Here is a 15768-nt window from a genome sequence, read left to right as displayed (position 1 = left end):
TGAAAAGTGCAAATCAATCCCAGAACAACAGCAAAGGACCTTGTGAAGATGCTGGAGGAAACGGGTACAAAAGTATCTATATCCACAGTAAAACGTGTCCTATATCGACATAACCTGAAAGGCCACTCAGCAAGGAAGAAGCCACTGCTCCAAAACCGCCATAAAAAAAGCCAGACTACGGTTTGCAACTGCACATGGGGACAAAGATTGTACTTTTTGGAGAAATGTCCTCTGGTCTGATGAAACAAAATAGAACTGTTTGGCCATAATGACCATCGTTATGTTTGGAGGAAAAAGGGGGAGGCTTGCAAGCCGAAGAACACCATTCCAACCGTGAAGCACAGGGGTGGCAGCATCATGTTGTGGGGGTGCTTTGCTGCAGGAGGGACATGTGCACTTCACAAAATAGATGGCTTCACGAGGAAGAAAAATGATGTGGATGTATTGAAGCAACATCTCAAGACATCAGACAGGAAGTTAAAGCTTGGTCGCAAATGGGTCTTCCAAATGGACAATGGCCCCAAGCATACTTCCAAAGTTGTGGCAAAATGGCTTAAGGACAACAAAGTTGTAGGTATGGAATTGTGATTTGGAATCAAGGTTTTGATGTTGAGGTTAGTGTCATGTATAAATCCTTGCAAAAAAAATGCAGGTTTATCTGCTGCTTCCTCTGCTGGAGCTTGGTCCACGCTCTCTTTCACTCTCATATTCTCTCTCACTTTCTCACCAAAAACTCCAAGATCTGCTTCCCTGTCCTCTCCTTCAAAAATAGACAATTCAAGACTTTAAACCTGTTGCATTGATATAAAACAATAATGATGCATCTTTAATTGCTAATCTACAAACTTTATAGTTGACTTACTTACTTTTCTACTACGCCGTACATCTGTTGCAGATCCAGGGGGTGGATTCCTGCAAAGTTTTCTGGTAGGTATTGCCTCAGAGGACAGTGTCTTCCATGAACCCTGTTGAAAGAGAGATATTTTCAACAGAAATGTTTCAGATATGACTGAAATTCATTTTTATTGACAAAGATAGTAGCTCTACATAATCAGAATAAAACACTCTTCAAAGTGCTCCTCGCACACAGCATAAACCCCATTCTTCAGGTAATCGAAGGACTTCTTCAGACTGATGTCCCTACTAGAGGTCGACCGATTAATCGGAATGGCCGATTACTTAGGGCCAATTTCAAGTTTTCATAACAATCAGTAATCGGTATTTTTGGCCACCAATTTATTTACACCTTTATTTAACTAGGCAAGTCAGATTAAGAACACGTTCTTATTTTCAATGACGGCCTAGGAATGGGGGTTAACTGCCTTGTTCAGGGGGGATTCGGGGATTCGTTTTTGCAACCTTCTGGTTACTAGTCCATCGCTCTAACCACCTGCCTTACATTGCACTCCACAAGGAGCCTGCATGGCAGGCTGACTACCTGTTACGCGAGGGCAGCAAGAAGCCAAGGTAAGTTGCTAGCTAGCATTAATCTTATAAAAAACTATCAATCTTAACATAATCACTAGTTAACTACACATGGTTGATGATATTACTAGTTTATCTAACGTGTCCTGCGTTGCATATAATCGATGCGGTGCCTGTTAATTTCTCATCGAATCACAGCCTACTTCGACAAACGGGTGATGATTTAACAATTGCATTTGCGAAAAAAGCACTGTCGCTGCACCAATGTACCTAACCATAAACATCAATGCCTTTCTTTAAAATCAATACCCAAGTATATATTTTTAAACCTGCATATTTAGTTAATATTGCTGGGTGCTTAGGCTCGTTGTCCTGTTGCAATGTGAACCTTCGCCCCAGTCTGAGGTCCTGAGCTCCGGTTTTTATCCAGGACCTCACTGTACTTTTCTCCATTCATCTTTCCCTCAATCCTGACTAGTCTCCCAGGTAAAATGCTGCTTAAATGTTTCTGTGTCCATATCAACCTCTGTCCCAAAGCAATATGAATGTCTAGTTTTAAATTTGGTACTTGGTAATAATGCTCGTTTAACTCTAAGAGGGGTATATCGCCCCCCCTCAGCTCCTCCTTGTACTCTATGCAAATTATCTGATATACTGTCTAATTATGCAAACTCTGAATTACTGATTTTGGGAGATTTTAACCTGGATTGGCTTTCACCAGTATCCGATAAATTAAAAGACATTTGTACTGAGCTAAATCTAACTCAGCTGATAACTAAACCAACCCGTCCCAACTTTAAGAACCCAGTAAAATCTACTCTACTAGACATTATTCTAACAAATACCCCCATAAATACACAGCCAGTGGGGTTTTTGCAAATGATATCAGTGACCACTGCCCTATTGCTTGTATTAGAGATACCAGGCTGAAACACTCTGATCCCTGTATAATCTCTAAGAGAAATTATAAACATTTCTCACAGCAAGCTTTTACCCTTGACTTATATCACTCTGAGTTTTTATCCACTTGCTGTTTTCTGGACCCGGTTTTAGCCCTTGCTTTTTTCTCTTCTATTGTTACCTTTATGTCTGATAAACATGCCCCGCTTAAGAATCACAGAGTAAGAAACCGAACCAGTTCTTGGTTCTCTCCTGAATTGTCAGGTATTTTCCTGCAAAAGAATCGGGCCTGGGCCTTGGCGAGGAAAACAGGTACTCCAGCTGATTGGCTGTTTTTTAGGCAATTGAGAAATAAATGTACTGCAGCTGTCAAAAAGGCAAAATCAAATTACTTCCTTAATGCTATGACAGATTCTGCAGGAGATCCTGCAAAATTCTAGAAAACCGTTAATTCACTGAAACGGGGGAATTCTGCTGTTTCTCTTCCTAAGCAAATTACCTCAGATTCCTGTATCCTAAGTGAAAAAAATGATATTTGTGATGCTTTTAATAAGCATTTCATCTCTGCTGGTTTTTTATTTGAAAGGAAAAGTGGCCATTGTGGCACTGGCCAGTTAGTTGATTTTTCGTCTTGCTTTTCAACCGTTACGCTGAAAAATGGTAACCCTGTTTTTAGTTTCCAGAAAATAACCGAAGCAGAGGTTCTAGCTGCCCTGTGTGCCATTGATACTAAGAAATCCTTAGGCGCTAACAATTTAGACCCGTTCTTACTTAAGTGTGCTGCACCTATCATTGCTGGTTCAGTGACACACATTTTTAAACTAACATTAAGCACAGGAATTATCCCTAAGGTGTGGAAAGCAGCTTTTGTTCTGCCATTACATAAGGGAGGTGACGGTAGTGATTTGGATAACTATCGACCCATCTCTAGGCTCCCTTCTCTGGCAAAGAACCTAGAATCTATAGTCAACAAACAGTTACAGTCTTTTCTTTCTGCTAACAGTATTCTTAGCACCAATCAATCTGGTTTTAGATCTAAACACAGTACCACATCGGCCACTATGCTTGTTGTAAATGATATTGCAAATGCCTTAGATGATAGAAAGCACTGTGCTGCGTTGTTTGTAGATTTGTCAAAAGCTTTTGACACTGTAGACCATGCTATCCTTTTGAGTAAGCTGTCTTCTATAGGAGTGGGCACTGATGCCTGCCGATGGTTTTATGACTATCTTAAAGATAGAACTCAGGCCGTCATGGTCGACGGGGTCAAGTCTGACTCCTTACAGTTACTTAAAGGGGTCCCTCAGGGTTCAATAATTGGCCCACTATTGTTCTCACTTTATATAAACAACATTGGTGATGATGTCAGATATTGTAAATCCCATTTATATGCAGATGACACAGTGATGTACTCTATTGCTCCAACAGCGGACCAAGCTTTAATGCAGTTGGAGTCTGATTTTAGGATACTACAGGGGTCTCTTTTACAGCTTAAACTTGTTTTAAACGCTAAGAAAACAAATGTCATGTTTTTTTTCTAGGTCTAAACTCTCAGTTAGAAACACTTTTGTAATCACTAGCTTGGATGGTACTCAAATCAAACAGGTCTCTGCATATAAATATTTAGGGGTATGGTTAGATGATAGGCTTCTTTTAAAAAACATGTTACTGAATTGGGAAAAAAGCTCAAATTCAAGATAGGGTTCCTTTACAGAAACAGGGCTTGTCTGTCCTTTGTAAATAGAAAACAAATTGTGCAGGCTACTTTTATGTCCGTTTTAGATTATGGTGATATTATCTATATGCATGCATCGGCAAACACATTAAAACCACTGGATGCTATTTACCATTGTGCACTCAGGTTTATCACGGGTGATAGTTACAAAACTCATCACTGTATCCTATATCAACATGTGGGTTGGGCCTCTATCTTTGAGGCGAGAGCAACATGCTCTCTTGTTTATTTATAAAGCGCTTCTTTTAAAACTACCTCCATATATATCATCATTAATTTCCACTAGATATACAAATTCTAAAACCAGATCACAGATGTGGATTACATTAGAGACTCCTGCGGTCTCCACAGAGTTGGGTAGGACTGCCTTTAGTTCCTTTGCGCCTTATTTATGGAACAAACTGCAGATCCAACTTAAGTTAGACACTCTGGTGTCCCTTGCCCATTTCAAAAATATTATGGAGGATCAATATGATGTTGTCTGTGATTGTTTCTGTTGAATTGTGTCTTTGTTTTGTATGTTTGAAATGTTCTTGTCTGTATGCCTAAAACTGTACATGTCAACATGTTTACACAGGGCACAGCCGTAAAAGAGATCCAGTTCTCAGTCTGTTTTCCCTGTTAAAATAAAGATTTAAAAAAATATATATATATGGCAGTTGGCAACCAACTTTAAGGTGAATTACTACCACCAACTGGACTGGAGTGTGGACCTCAGTTCAACCTTTATGTATACATTTATTTTTCAACGCTCGCGCACACGATGCAGGTGGTGTGGTCAGCGTGTAAGGCTGTAACGTAACAAAATGTAGAAAAAGGGAAGGGGTCTGAATACTTTCCGAATGCAATGTATATGGACTCTATCCCCGTAGTCTTCTGACTTCTGGGGGTCTACATTTTCAGTTGCTGCTTTCTTGAACCTCCTGATTGCTCTTTTGAAGTGATGCTCTAATTCTACACATGGTGCATGTCTTTCTTTTTGCATCATTTTCCTATTGAGAGGGGATGCATGCTCAACGTGTTCTTCCAGGTTGTGATCAAATGCTCTTTATTTTCATGGTTTCTATATGTTCTATATTTTTCACCACGATAACTGGCCTTTCATAAATGTCTGTTAAATGTACAACCTTTTGAGTTTAGTCTATTTTCTGAAGATGCATATAATTATAGTATTTTATGGTATTCTGAACTAATCTGATCATAGGGCAACAGAACTGAAGTTGTTGCCTATACAATGTCTTACAGACATCAACCATAACTTAAGAGGTACTTAATGGTGTTCTACAGCTGGATAAATTGCTTTGCAATGACCCAGTGTCACAAATGATGGCTCCTATTGATTGTGCAGCATACCCTGGGATACCATTGGATGTAATTTAGCTGGGCACATTAGTCAACTAACGTTAGCTAGCCATGCTGCCTCATCATGCTAGTTGTGGTATACTCAGCTATTGTTTCATTACTGGTAGCATGTTTTATCTATCTGTGATCACCAGTGATCATTGCTTAAGTGATTGATTAGATGGGTAGTCATGGATACAGCACACTATTGATTACAGCGATAGACATGTGCCTCACCATGCAATAATTAATCCAAATGCATCTTCTCTTTATTTATTATATACCTTTCAACGTCTGTTGGAAATTGGAAAACTGATTTTCCTCCCTTTCTCTGGACAGTATTGCAGCCGATTGCTGCACATAGCCTCATCTTTCCATCTCGTAATAATTGCAGTTGTTATTGGGATCTTTGACAAACACATGAGATTCCAGCTCAACAATTTCATAATCAAGCGAGAAATTAGCTTTGCGTAATGATTTGTTTTTTATTTTGCTTCCCCTCCCCCTAAACAAAATCATAAAGAACATTTTACATTTATTGATGACGTATGTGTCTTATCGTGAATTTTTTATTTTATTTTCCCGAGACGTTGGACTAGTAGTGGAAAAACGTACAAAGACATCGATTTCTAGCTGTTTAAGCCAAGTACGTTTTTTTGTTGTTGTTATTTGTGAGTTGAGAATTAGCTAGCTATCACCAAGAAGAGGACAAGTACCATTTGTGCGCTACTGAATATGCATGACATTTTTCATTACGAAAACGCCCAGTACATAGTGCACTCGTCCTAAACAAAGTAATCTCTATAAACAATTTGGTAAGTCTACCAACCTTAGTGCACTCTGTTTGATACAGATTTTAGTTTTGGAAACATAAAACTGTATGTAGATCAAATGTTTAATTGATTAGAAAATGTGCAGAATGTCAGCCAAAAACCATCTAGTTCCAGTTTCTCCCACTGTGGCCAATGGTCTTCCTCACATCACCATATTTTGTAGTGAGTGGAAACGCCAACCGGATGCTTCACATTTATACATCCAGTGAAATCGGTATCCTTGTTCTATCTGTGAGATTATGGGTGTGTTCGTAAATTCACTCTGAAGTGCCAGAAGGCGTTTGTAAATTCAGAGCATAGTCAGATTGTCCAAATCAAATCAAATGTTTTTGGTCACATACACATGGTTAACAGATGTTATTTCTAGTGTAGCGAAATGCTTATGCTTCTAGATCCAACAGTGCAGCAGTATCTAACAGGTAATATCTAACAATTCCACAACAAAACCTAATATCTAACAAATTCCACATCAAAACCTAATATACACAATCTAGTAAAGGAATGGGATAAGAATATATAAATATAAAATATATGGATGAGCAGTGACAGAGCAGCTAAGATGCCATAGAAAGTACAGAATAGAGAGTGTAGGATACAGTATATACATATGAGATAAGTAATGCGAGATATGTAAACATTCTTAAAGTGGCATTATTAAAGTGACTAGTGTTCCATTTATTAAAGTGGCCAATGATATCAAGTCTGTAGGTAGGCAGCCGCCTCTCTGTGCTAGTGATGGCTGTTTAACAATCTGATGGCCTTGAGATGGAAGCTGTTTTTCAATCTCTCTGTCCCAGCTTTGATGCACCTGTACTGACCTCGCCTTCTGGGCGGAAGCGGGGTGAACAGGCAGTGGCTCGGTTGGTGGTTATTGCCCTTGATGATCTTTTTTGCCTTCCTGTGACATCTGGTGTTGTAGGTGTCCTGGAGGGCAGGTAGTTTGCTCCCGGGGATGCGTTGTGCAGACCGCACCACCCTCTGGAGAGCCCTGCGGTTGTGGGCGGTACCAGGCAATGATACAGCAGGACAGGATGCTCTCGATTGTGCACCTGTAAAAGTTTGTGAGGGTTTTCGGTGACAAGCCACATTTTTTCAGCCTCCTGAAGTTGAAGAGGCCTGTCAGGAAGTCCAGGACCCAGTTGCGCAGGGCGGGGTCGAGACCCAGGGACTCAAGCTTTATGATGAGGGTACTATGGTGTTGAATGCTGAGCTGTAGTCAATGAACAGCATTCTTACATAGGTATTCCAACTACATAGGTAGTCCATTTGTAAATGCAGAGCATTTCGCTCTGGGAGTGTTCAGTGCGCACACTGGACGCTCTGACCAAGGAGTAGTTTATTGGCTCAATTGCCAACTTCCTTGTACTGTACCCCGTGGTTATGAGAAAATGGCACTGGTGATTGAGGTTTGGCTTCCTTATGAAGGCTATGTAACCCTTTCCGTGGCAATATGGTCCCGTGTGGCTCAGTTGGTAGAGCATGGTGTTTGCAACGCCAGGGTTGTGGGTTTGATTCCCACGGGGACCAGTATGGAAAGAAAAAAAATGTATGAAATGTATGCATTCACTACTGTAAGTCGCTCTGGATAAGAGCGTCTGCTAAATGACTAAAATGTAAATGTAAAAATGAGTAGGGTTGATCTGAGCTTTCTGACCTCACAATGGCAGTCAAGTACCCAAGCTAACTGGGTAAAGTTAGCTAGCCTGTAGCTACTTCTGTAAATAAATGAGAGAACACCCCACTCTGACCATTCTTCTCACCCTAGCAGAGCTGGTTAGGCTGTTTTAATATTATGTAGACTAGAGCGTTGGTAACTAACTAACTGTGCTGCTGAAATCAAATTAATGACGTTTTGTTGCCGACGTTTACTGACACTGGTCATATTAAACAGGTGTTTTACGTTCGTAAATCCATCAGTTATTTTGCACTGCGCTCTGATAGCGAATAGATAGCCAGAGTTAATTTACGAACGTACCCTACGTTGAAAACAACGTTCGGCCATCTTGGAGGCTATCTCCAGTTCATATGCCGTGTTCAAAACAACAGGGAGCTCGGTCCGACGTCTGAGTGTTCAAACAATTGGAAACTCGGGGGAAAAAACTAAATCCGACTGGGAAAAATCGATTTGAACGGCCATCCAACACGGAATTCCTACTCGGGAACTCTGGCCTCTTTCTAGAGCTCCGACCTGAAAATCACTGACTTCTTGATTTGACCTCGTATTTTTCCGAGTTCCTAGTTGTTTTGAATGCGGCATTAGTATTGCTCAATGCGTATAGGACGTATGTGACGTCATTATAGAACTCCTGTGAACGGCGGCGTCGACTGACTATTCGGTAGTGTACGGTACTTTCATAGTTACCACGTTATATTAGCGAGCGCTAAAGTTATCGTATAGCATACTGACTTTACATTTGTATCTAAACCAACCTGTTTATACATTGTTTCCATCAAGGTAAACTCAAAAACATGGCAGAAAGTGACTGGGATACCGTGACCATACTGAGGAAGAAGGGACCAACTGTCGCACAGTCGAAGTCGAAACAGGTAGCTAACGTTAGTTTAGGTAGAAGCAGGCTTGGGCTAATGCGTTTGCGAACGTTAGCTGATTACTAGCGTAGTCTGGCTAGACAGCGTCTGAACTGTCAGTGAACTGGCTATCTTTTGGCTTAAACTATTTGCATTTTTTTAAAGTCTTACTAGCTGTCTACCCTGCTAGCTTATTTGCATTCGCACTTGAAATAAGTTGTCCAGAAATGGTTCCAAATGTACCTAGCTAGCGTTACTATACTGTAGCTAGTTATGTTAAACAAATATGGTGGTGGTGGTATTATTTATTATTATTATTATTATTATTATTGACTTTCCCTTTAAACGGTGTGTGTCTTGTAATGTGGCTAACGTTTAACAAGTTAAAATGTATGAACTTTCTACACAGTCAGGACACATTGACACAACAATGTGATACGTTACTGTCGTTTAGGCTGTTGCAGCAGCTCAAAGACGTGGAGAAGAACTTGATACCACTAAGAAATGTAAGAACTCCCATCAATTGTGTTATCTTTTGGTTTGGTAGGATGTTGTACCATGTCTGTGGTTGTGCTTATTATTCAATGTTGAGATAAGATGGATATCTTGCTACACACACCATCTCAATAATGTCATCAAGGCCTTGAGTTTTTACTACATTTTTGTTCTTTACTGCCAATTAGATTTTCATTATCTCCAATGATGGCCGTATTGAGCAAATGTTTGAATTGTGTACTGAAGCGGAGTAAACGTATTCATATTTAAGCACAAACGCACATTTTTGTCTGCGACATAAGTCTAGAAATCAAGTTATTTAAATCTGCCAATACAGGTTAGACATTTTGTATATTCATATAGTGCCATTTTGTATGATATGTAACTAAAGGGGCCACCCATTCTTTCGACAACTAGGCTACATCAGAGCAGACTGCTGTAAAACTCTGACATAAGACAATCTTGATTCTTGGGATCCACAGGGTGTACTTTTTCCAGCCTAGTTGTAACATACAGTAGTTGATTAAACTCAAGTGCTTTATGATTAGTTGAGTCAAGTGTGTCTACTGGGCTGAAACAAAAGCCTGCGGACCATGTGGGTCCCCAGGATCAGGAATGAAGAACAGAGGGTGGTCCATTTTGTTTCAGTCTTGTATCTTAGAATACATTTAAAATCGTGCAGCATTGGCCTGATAGTCCCAATAATTAGATATTGTTGTTGAATTTGTTAGCTTGTTACCCAGAGTTTCCCAAACTTGGTCCTCTGGACCCCAATGGGGGCACATTTTGGTTTTTGCCTTAACACTACACAGATGATTCAAATTATCAAAGCTGGGTGATTTAGTTGATTATTTAAATAATCTATGTAGTGCTAGGGCAAAACCCAAAATGTACACCCCTTGGTCACGAGCGCTGAGTTTGGGAAACCCTGCTATTACCTTTCTCTCCTTCTCAGGGGCTGCAGGACAAAACAAACAGCACGTGATCACCAAGAATACAGCAAAGCTTGACAGAGAGACTGAAGAGCTTCAACACCAAAGAGTATCTCTGGAGGTGGGCAAGGTCATCCAACAAGGCCGGCAAAATCAGGGCCTGACACAGAAAGACCTGGCCACTGTAAGTACACTCTCCCAAATGTGGATGAAGAGATTAAAATAAAGGAACTCAGTTCATTTTCACTGAGGGTTGTTTATTGAAGTGTATTTACCTTGGCTTAGCAGGGCTTGGATCAAATAAATGTTCTATACCAGTCATGGATATGTTGTTGGTCTTTTCTTTTCTTTTTTAGAAAATCAATGAAAAACCACAGATAATTGGAGACTACGAATCTGGAAAGGCTATCCCCAATAACCAAGTCATGGGAAAGATTGAAAGAGCAATTGGTGAGCTTTATTTACAGGTCTTTTTTATGTCATAGCTTCATATCACCCTTCTTGCAACATAGGCCTGTTTGACACCATTATTTGGTTATTTTTGAACTAACTAGTCTGATTACAAACATATTTGATTATATCAGTATCACTAATGGAACAATAAAGCCCAGGTGTTTCGAGATGGTGTCAACAAAAATCTGAGTGTTTTTCCTCCATGTTATCCATAGGACTGAAGTTGCGTGGGAAGGACATTGGGAAACCCTTGGAGGCAGTCCCAAAGAAAAAGTGAAGGCAATGCCTTGAAGCAGCTTAGCCTACAGTACTACCACCACAGCTGACAGCCTTGTCAATTCTCTGGAGAGCTAGCACCATCTTAACCAGTTTATTTAATTAACTTGGGCTGCTACTTTCTTTTACTGCCCTGATTCCAGTAATCAAGCTTGTGGGACCTGATTTAAACAATATTGCATAACTAGATTCAAATGTATTGTGGTTTTGTTTTGCATCTGGCTTTCAGCAAACCACAAGAAGAGAATTGATTTTACTGAATGGTTTTAATGTCTACAACACTATATTCTATACTCCCTGAGGTCTGTCTCCATGCACGTTCTGTGGTCATTCCCTTTCAACTAGACATGGATACGTTTGGCATTTTAGCTAAAATGTTTTATTGTAGTGTATGCTTTTCAAACATTTATGCAAGAATGCTGCTTTCATGAGCTGGTCTCTCCTGAAAAAGTGATTTATTAAATCTCCAGGGCCTAAAAAAGTTAAACTAAATAATAAAATATGGTATATGGAACCATTGTGTCGTAATCAATCATTCTACTTAGATTGATTTTTGGACACAATGTTGCCATAAGCTGTATGTCCACCAGATGCACATTTGTTTTGCGATATGTTGTTTTTGCCGGATGTGTAGCTTGCATTTTCTGTACTAGATGCACATGTGCTTCGCAAGGTTGCAGAACGGTTTGCAGCATGGAGAAGATCATTTTCGCCCTGATCGACCAAAGCAAATTATTATAACAGATTAAAGTTATTCTCCTATTGACCTACTGGTTACATAGGCTGGGTGAGATACTAACAGACAATTCAGCATTACTGAACAAAAATAAATATAACATGAAACAATTTAAGATTTGACTGAGTTACACTTCATATGAGGAAATCGGTCAATTGAAGTAAATTCATTAAGCTCTAATCTATACATTTCACATGACTGGAACTACAACATCTACAGCATCTGTTGGTCAGAGATACCTTTAAAAAAAAAAAAGTAGTGGTGTGGATCAGAAAACTAGTCAAGATCTGGTGTGACCACCATTTGCCTCATGCAGCACAACACATCTTTGCATACTGTTGATTGTGGCCTGTGGAACGTTATCCCACTCTTCAATGGCTGTGTGGAGTTGCAGGAATTGGAACACACTGTCTTACACGTCAATCCAGAGCATCCCAAGCAAGCTCAATGGGTGACATTTCTGGTGAGTATGCAGGCCATGGAAGAACTGGGACATTTTCAGCTTACAGAAATTGTGTACAGATCCTTGCGCCATGGGGCCATGCATTACAATGCTGAAACATGAGGTGATGGCAGCGGATGAATGGCACGACAATGGGCCTCAGGATCTCATCACGGTATCTCTGCATTCAATTGCCATCGATAAAATGCAATTGTGTTTGCTGTCTAGTTTATGCCTGCTCATACCATAACCCCACAGCCACCATGGGGGCATTCTGTTCACATTGACAACAGCAAACCGCTCTCACACAACGCCATACAACGTGGTGTGAGGACGGTTGGACGTACTGCCAAACTCAAACAATGTTGGAGGTGGTTTATGGTAGAGATTAACATTACATTCTCTGGCAACAGGTCTGGTGGACATTCCTGCAGTCAGCATGCTAATTGCACACTCCATCAAAACTTCAGCCATCTAACAGGGATGTAAACAAATTTGTGCACAACATTTGAGAGAAATACTATTGTTGTGCGTATTGGAATGTTTCCAAGATATTTTGTTTCAGCTCATGAAACATGGGACCAACACTTCAAATGTGTTTAGATTTTTGTTCTGTATAGTTTTCTTGTCTTCTGTCTCAATGACTATTGTAGTTCGAGACAAGAAGACACCGACTGAAGGACTTGTGTAATTTAGCATGCCATCATGCACGGCAAGCGAGTGACTTGAAATCTGTACTCTATATGAGAACCAATTAAATGTATTGATGTTGCTAGAGATTATCATTTTGGCATCTATGGTGACTCTTCCCCATAGGGAACTTTTATGAACTTCTGTTTGTACCACCGCAAGGTAATACAACGTACGAGTTGAAAATATTGAACTCGTGGTACGCACCGCAGCCTAGTGCTGGATCCCAAATTTAGCGTTGCGGACTGCTCCATTGCCAATTAATGACTTCCGCCGGAACGCTTCTGGTTGAACTTAAGCGCTGATTTAACTCTGGCATCAGCGACAAATACATCTCGGCTCAGCCATGTCTGATGAATTTGTGTTGTAAAACCTGCACCAATATTGCAAATCACTACGGAATCGCATTGAAGAAACCCAGTTGATAGACGTATATGTATTTTTTTTAAGGAAGCTGGATCGCTAACAATGACTGTTACGTTAGCAACAAGCTAGCTAACGTTATCTATATCCACAAGTACGTGTAGTCAACGTTTTACAAGGTTGGGTGTCACAACAGTATGGTTGGTGACGGTGTCATTTACTAGCTACTGCCAACCAGAAAATCTAGCTAGCTTAATCTGTCGCGCAACCCGAACCGTTTTTTCCGAGAACTACGACAACGCTGCCCTGCCCATCCAGGCAGTCAGTGGTAACAAAACAAGAGATTGGAGCGATGACGGCAACATCATGTCTGAGAGATATCCTTTAGTCGAGAAAGCCCTCTCGGAGGGCTATGCTCGGTTTAGGTTCAAGGACACGTCGCTGCTAATTTGGCAACAGCAGCAAATGGAGCTGAAACAGGGACCACCGAGTAACTACCTCAGTCGGAGTCAAAGTACGTGGTACAGTCAGTATGGAAACCAGGCAGTCGTGGTACGGGACAAACGAACTGTCACAGTGGATCCAACTGCTGACACTGGAAGTTCCAGAATATGTTTGATTATGTGACAGTTATAGTGACACATTTATTCATATGCCCTACGCTTCCATATTTGTAAACGGTTTGTGAAAAAATATATGGTGCAGACTGAAGTTGATTATTTGTGTCCTGAAAGACGTTTGCCAGGAACATGTCATGACCATTCACTGGCCGACTATGTGCTGCTCAAAGCAAAGTAAGCCTGTGTATGTACATTGGGGTATGGCAGTGTTAGCTAAGGCTTACATTGGGGCGGCAGATATCCTAGTGGTTAGGGCGTTGGACGTGTAACCGAAAGGAATCCCTGAGCTGACAAGGTAAAAATGTCGTTCTGCCCCTGAACAAGGCAGTTAACTCACTGTTCCTAGGCCGTCATTGAAAATAAGAATTTGTTTTTAACTGACTTGCCTAGTTAAAGGTAAAAAATAAAATATCATTTATTATAGCATTTTTCCATTTCAATGCAGTATTGTCAATATATGTGCTTGTCTCTCAAAAACACTTGTAACAAGACAATTGTTGCAACAGCAAGTGGAGGTTGATTATGTGTATTGTCCTGTGAAATAGAAGTCTGCACTTTCAATTCAATTTCTGTCTGTTACATACTAGAGGTCGACCGATTATGATTTTTCAACGCTGATACCGATTATTGGAGGGCCAAAAAAAGGCTGATTAATATTTTTTTTACAATGTTTTATTTTTTTTTGTGTTTATTTATTTATAATAATGACAATTACAACAATACTGAATGAACACTTATTTTAACTTAATATAATACATCAAAATCTATTTAGCCTCAAATAAATAATGCAAAAACAAAGTGTTGGAGAAGTAGAAGTGCAATATGTGCCATGTAAGAAAGCTAACGTTTAAGTATCTTGCTCAGAACATGGGAACATATGAAAGCTGGTGGTTCCTTTTAACACGAGTCTTCAAATTCCCAGGTAAGAAGTTTTAGGTTGTAGTTATTATAGGAATTATAGGACTCTCTCTCTATACGATGTGTATTTCATATACCTTTGACTATTGGATGTTCTTATAGGCACTTTAGTATTGCCAGTGTAACAGTATAGCTTCCGTCCCTCTCCTCGCTCCTACCTGGGCTCGAACCAGGAACACCGACAACAGCCACCCTCGAAGCAGCATTACCCATGTAGAGGAAGGGGAACAACTACTCCAAGTCTCAGAGCGAGTGACGTTTGAAACGCTATTAGCGTGCACCCGCTAACTAGCTAGCCATTTCACATCGGTTACACCAGCCTAATCTTTGGAGTTGACAGGCTTGAAGTCATAAACAGCGCAATGCATTGCGAAGAGCTGCTGGCAAAACGCACAAAAGTGCTGTTTGAATGAATGCTTACGAGCGTGCTGGTGCATACCACCGCTCAGTCAGACTGCTCTATCAAATCATAGACTTAATTATAATATAATAAACACACAGAAATACGAGCCTTAGGTCAAATCCGGAAACTATCATCTCGAAAACAAAACGTTTTTTTCCTTCAGTGAAATACGGAACCGGTCTGTATTTTATCTAACGGGTGGCATCCCTAAGTCTAAATATTCCTGTTACATTGCACAACCTTCAATGGTATGTCATAATTACGTAAAATTCTGGCAAATTAGTTCACAACGAGCCAGGCAATGAACGCAAGAGCAGTGACACAATTTCATGTTAGCAGGCAATATTAACTAAATATGCAGGTTTAAAAATATATACTTGTGTATTGATTTTAAAGAAAGGCATTGATGTTTATGGTTAGGTACATTGGTGCAACGACAGTGTTTTTTTCGCCAATGCGCTTGTTAAATCATCACCCGGTTGTCGAAGTAGGCTGTGATTCGATGAGAAATTATCAGGCACCGCATCGATTATATGCAACGCAGGACACGTTAGATAAACTAGTAATATCATCAACCATGTGTAGTTAACTAGTGATTATGTTAAGATTGATAGTTTTTTTTAAGATAAGTTTAATGCTAGCTAGCAACTTACCTTGGCTTCCTGCTGCCCTCGCGT

At 40.2% G+C, this 15768-nt stretch overlaps 2 protein-coding genes and 1 long non-coding RNA gene across 4 annotated transcripts; 2 read left to right on the top strand and 1 right to left on the bottom strand.

Annotated features, from left to right (window-relative positions):
• Positions 1-425: 425 nt before the first annotated feature.
• Positions 426-8024, bottom strand: LOC106586967 (uncharacterized). Its single transcript, XR_001324333.2, has 3 exons — positions 7053-8024; positions 867-965; positions 426-760 (listed from the first exon to the last, which is right to left on the bottom strand). It is a non-coding gene; the product is annotated as an uncharacterized lncRNA (long non-coding RNA).
• A 215-nt stretch (positions 8025-8239) lies between these two features.
• edf1 (endothelial differentiation-related factor 1) lies at positions 8240-11765 on the top strand. 2 transcript variants are annotated; one of them, XM_014174729.2, is made up of 6 exons: positions 8240-8570; positions 8690-8781; positions 9218-9269; positions 10214-10374; positions 10547-10640; positions 10859-11765. In XM_014174729.2, exons 2-6 carry the CDS (start codon positions 8704-8706, stop codon positions 10918-10920), a joined length of 447 nt encoding a protein of 148 aa, XP_014030204.1. In that variant the 5' UTR covers positions 8240-8570; positions 8690-8703; the 3' UTR covers positions 10921-11765. The 2 variants fall into 2 exon arrangements, with proteins under 2 accessions (XP_014030204.1, XP_014030205.1); XM_014174730.2 differs by having other exon boundaries at positions 8276-8575.
• A 1276-nt stretch (positions 11766-13041) lies between these two features.
• On the top strand, positions 13042-14560 carry brd3os (BRD3 opposite strand). Its single transcript, XM_045708911.1, has one exon. It carries the CDS (start codon positions 13517-13519, stop codon positions 13775-13777), a length of 261 nt encoding a protein of 86 aa, XP_045564867.1. The 5' UTR covers positions 13042-13516; the 3' UTR covers positions 13778-14560.
• Positions 14561-15768: the final 1208 nt, after the last annotated feature.

Source organism: Salmo salar, chromosome ssa26 (assembly GCF_905237065.1).
Source record: "Salmo salar chromosome ssa26, Ssal_v3.1, whole genome shotgun sequence".
Taxonomy (NCBI): domain Eukaryota; kingdom Metazoa; phylum Chordata; class Actinopteri; order Salmoniformes; family Salmonidae; genus Salmo; species Salmo salar.
Note: the sequence above shows the minus strand (reverse complement) of the source record. Positions and strands in the feature narration are given on the sequence as shown.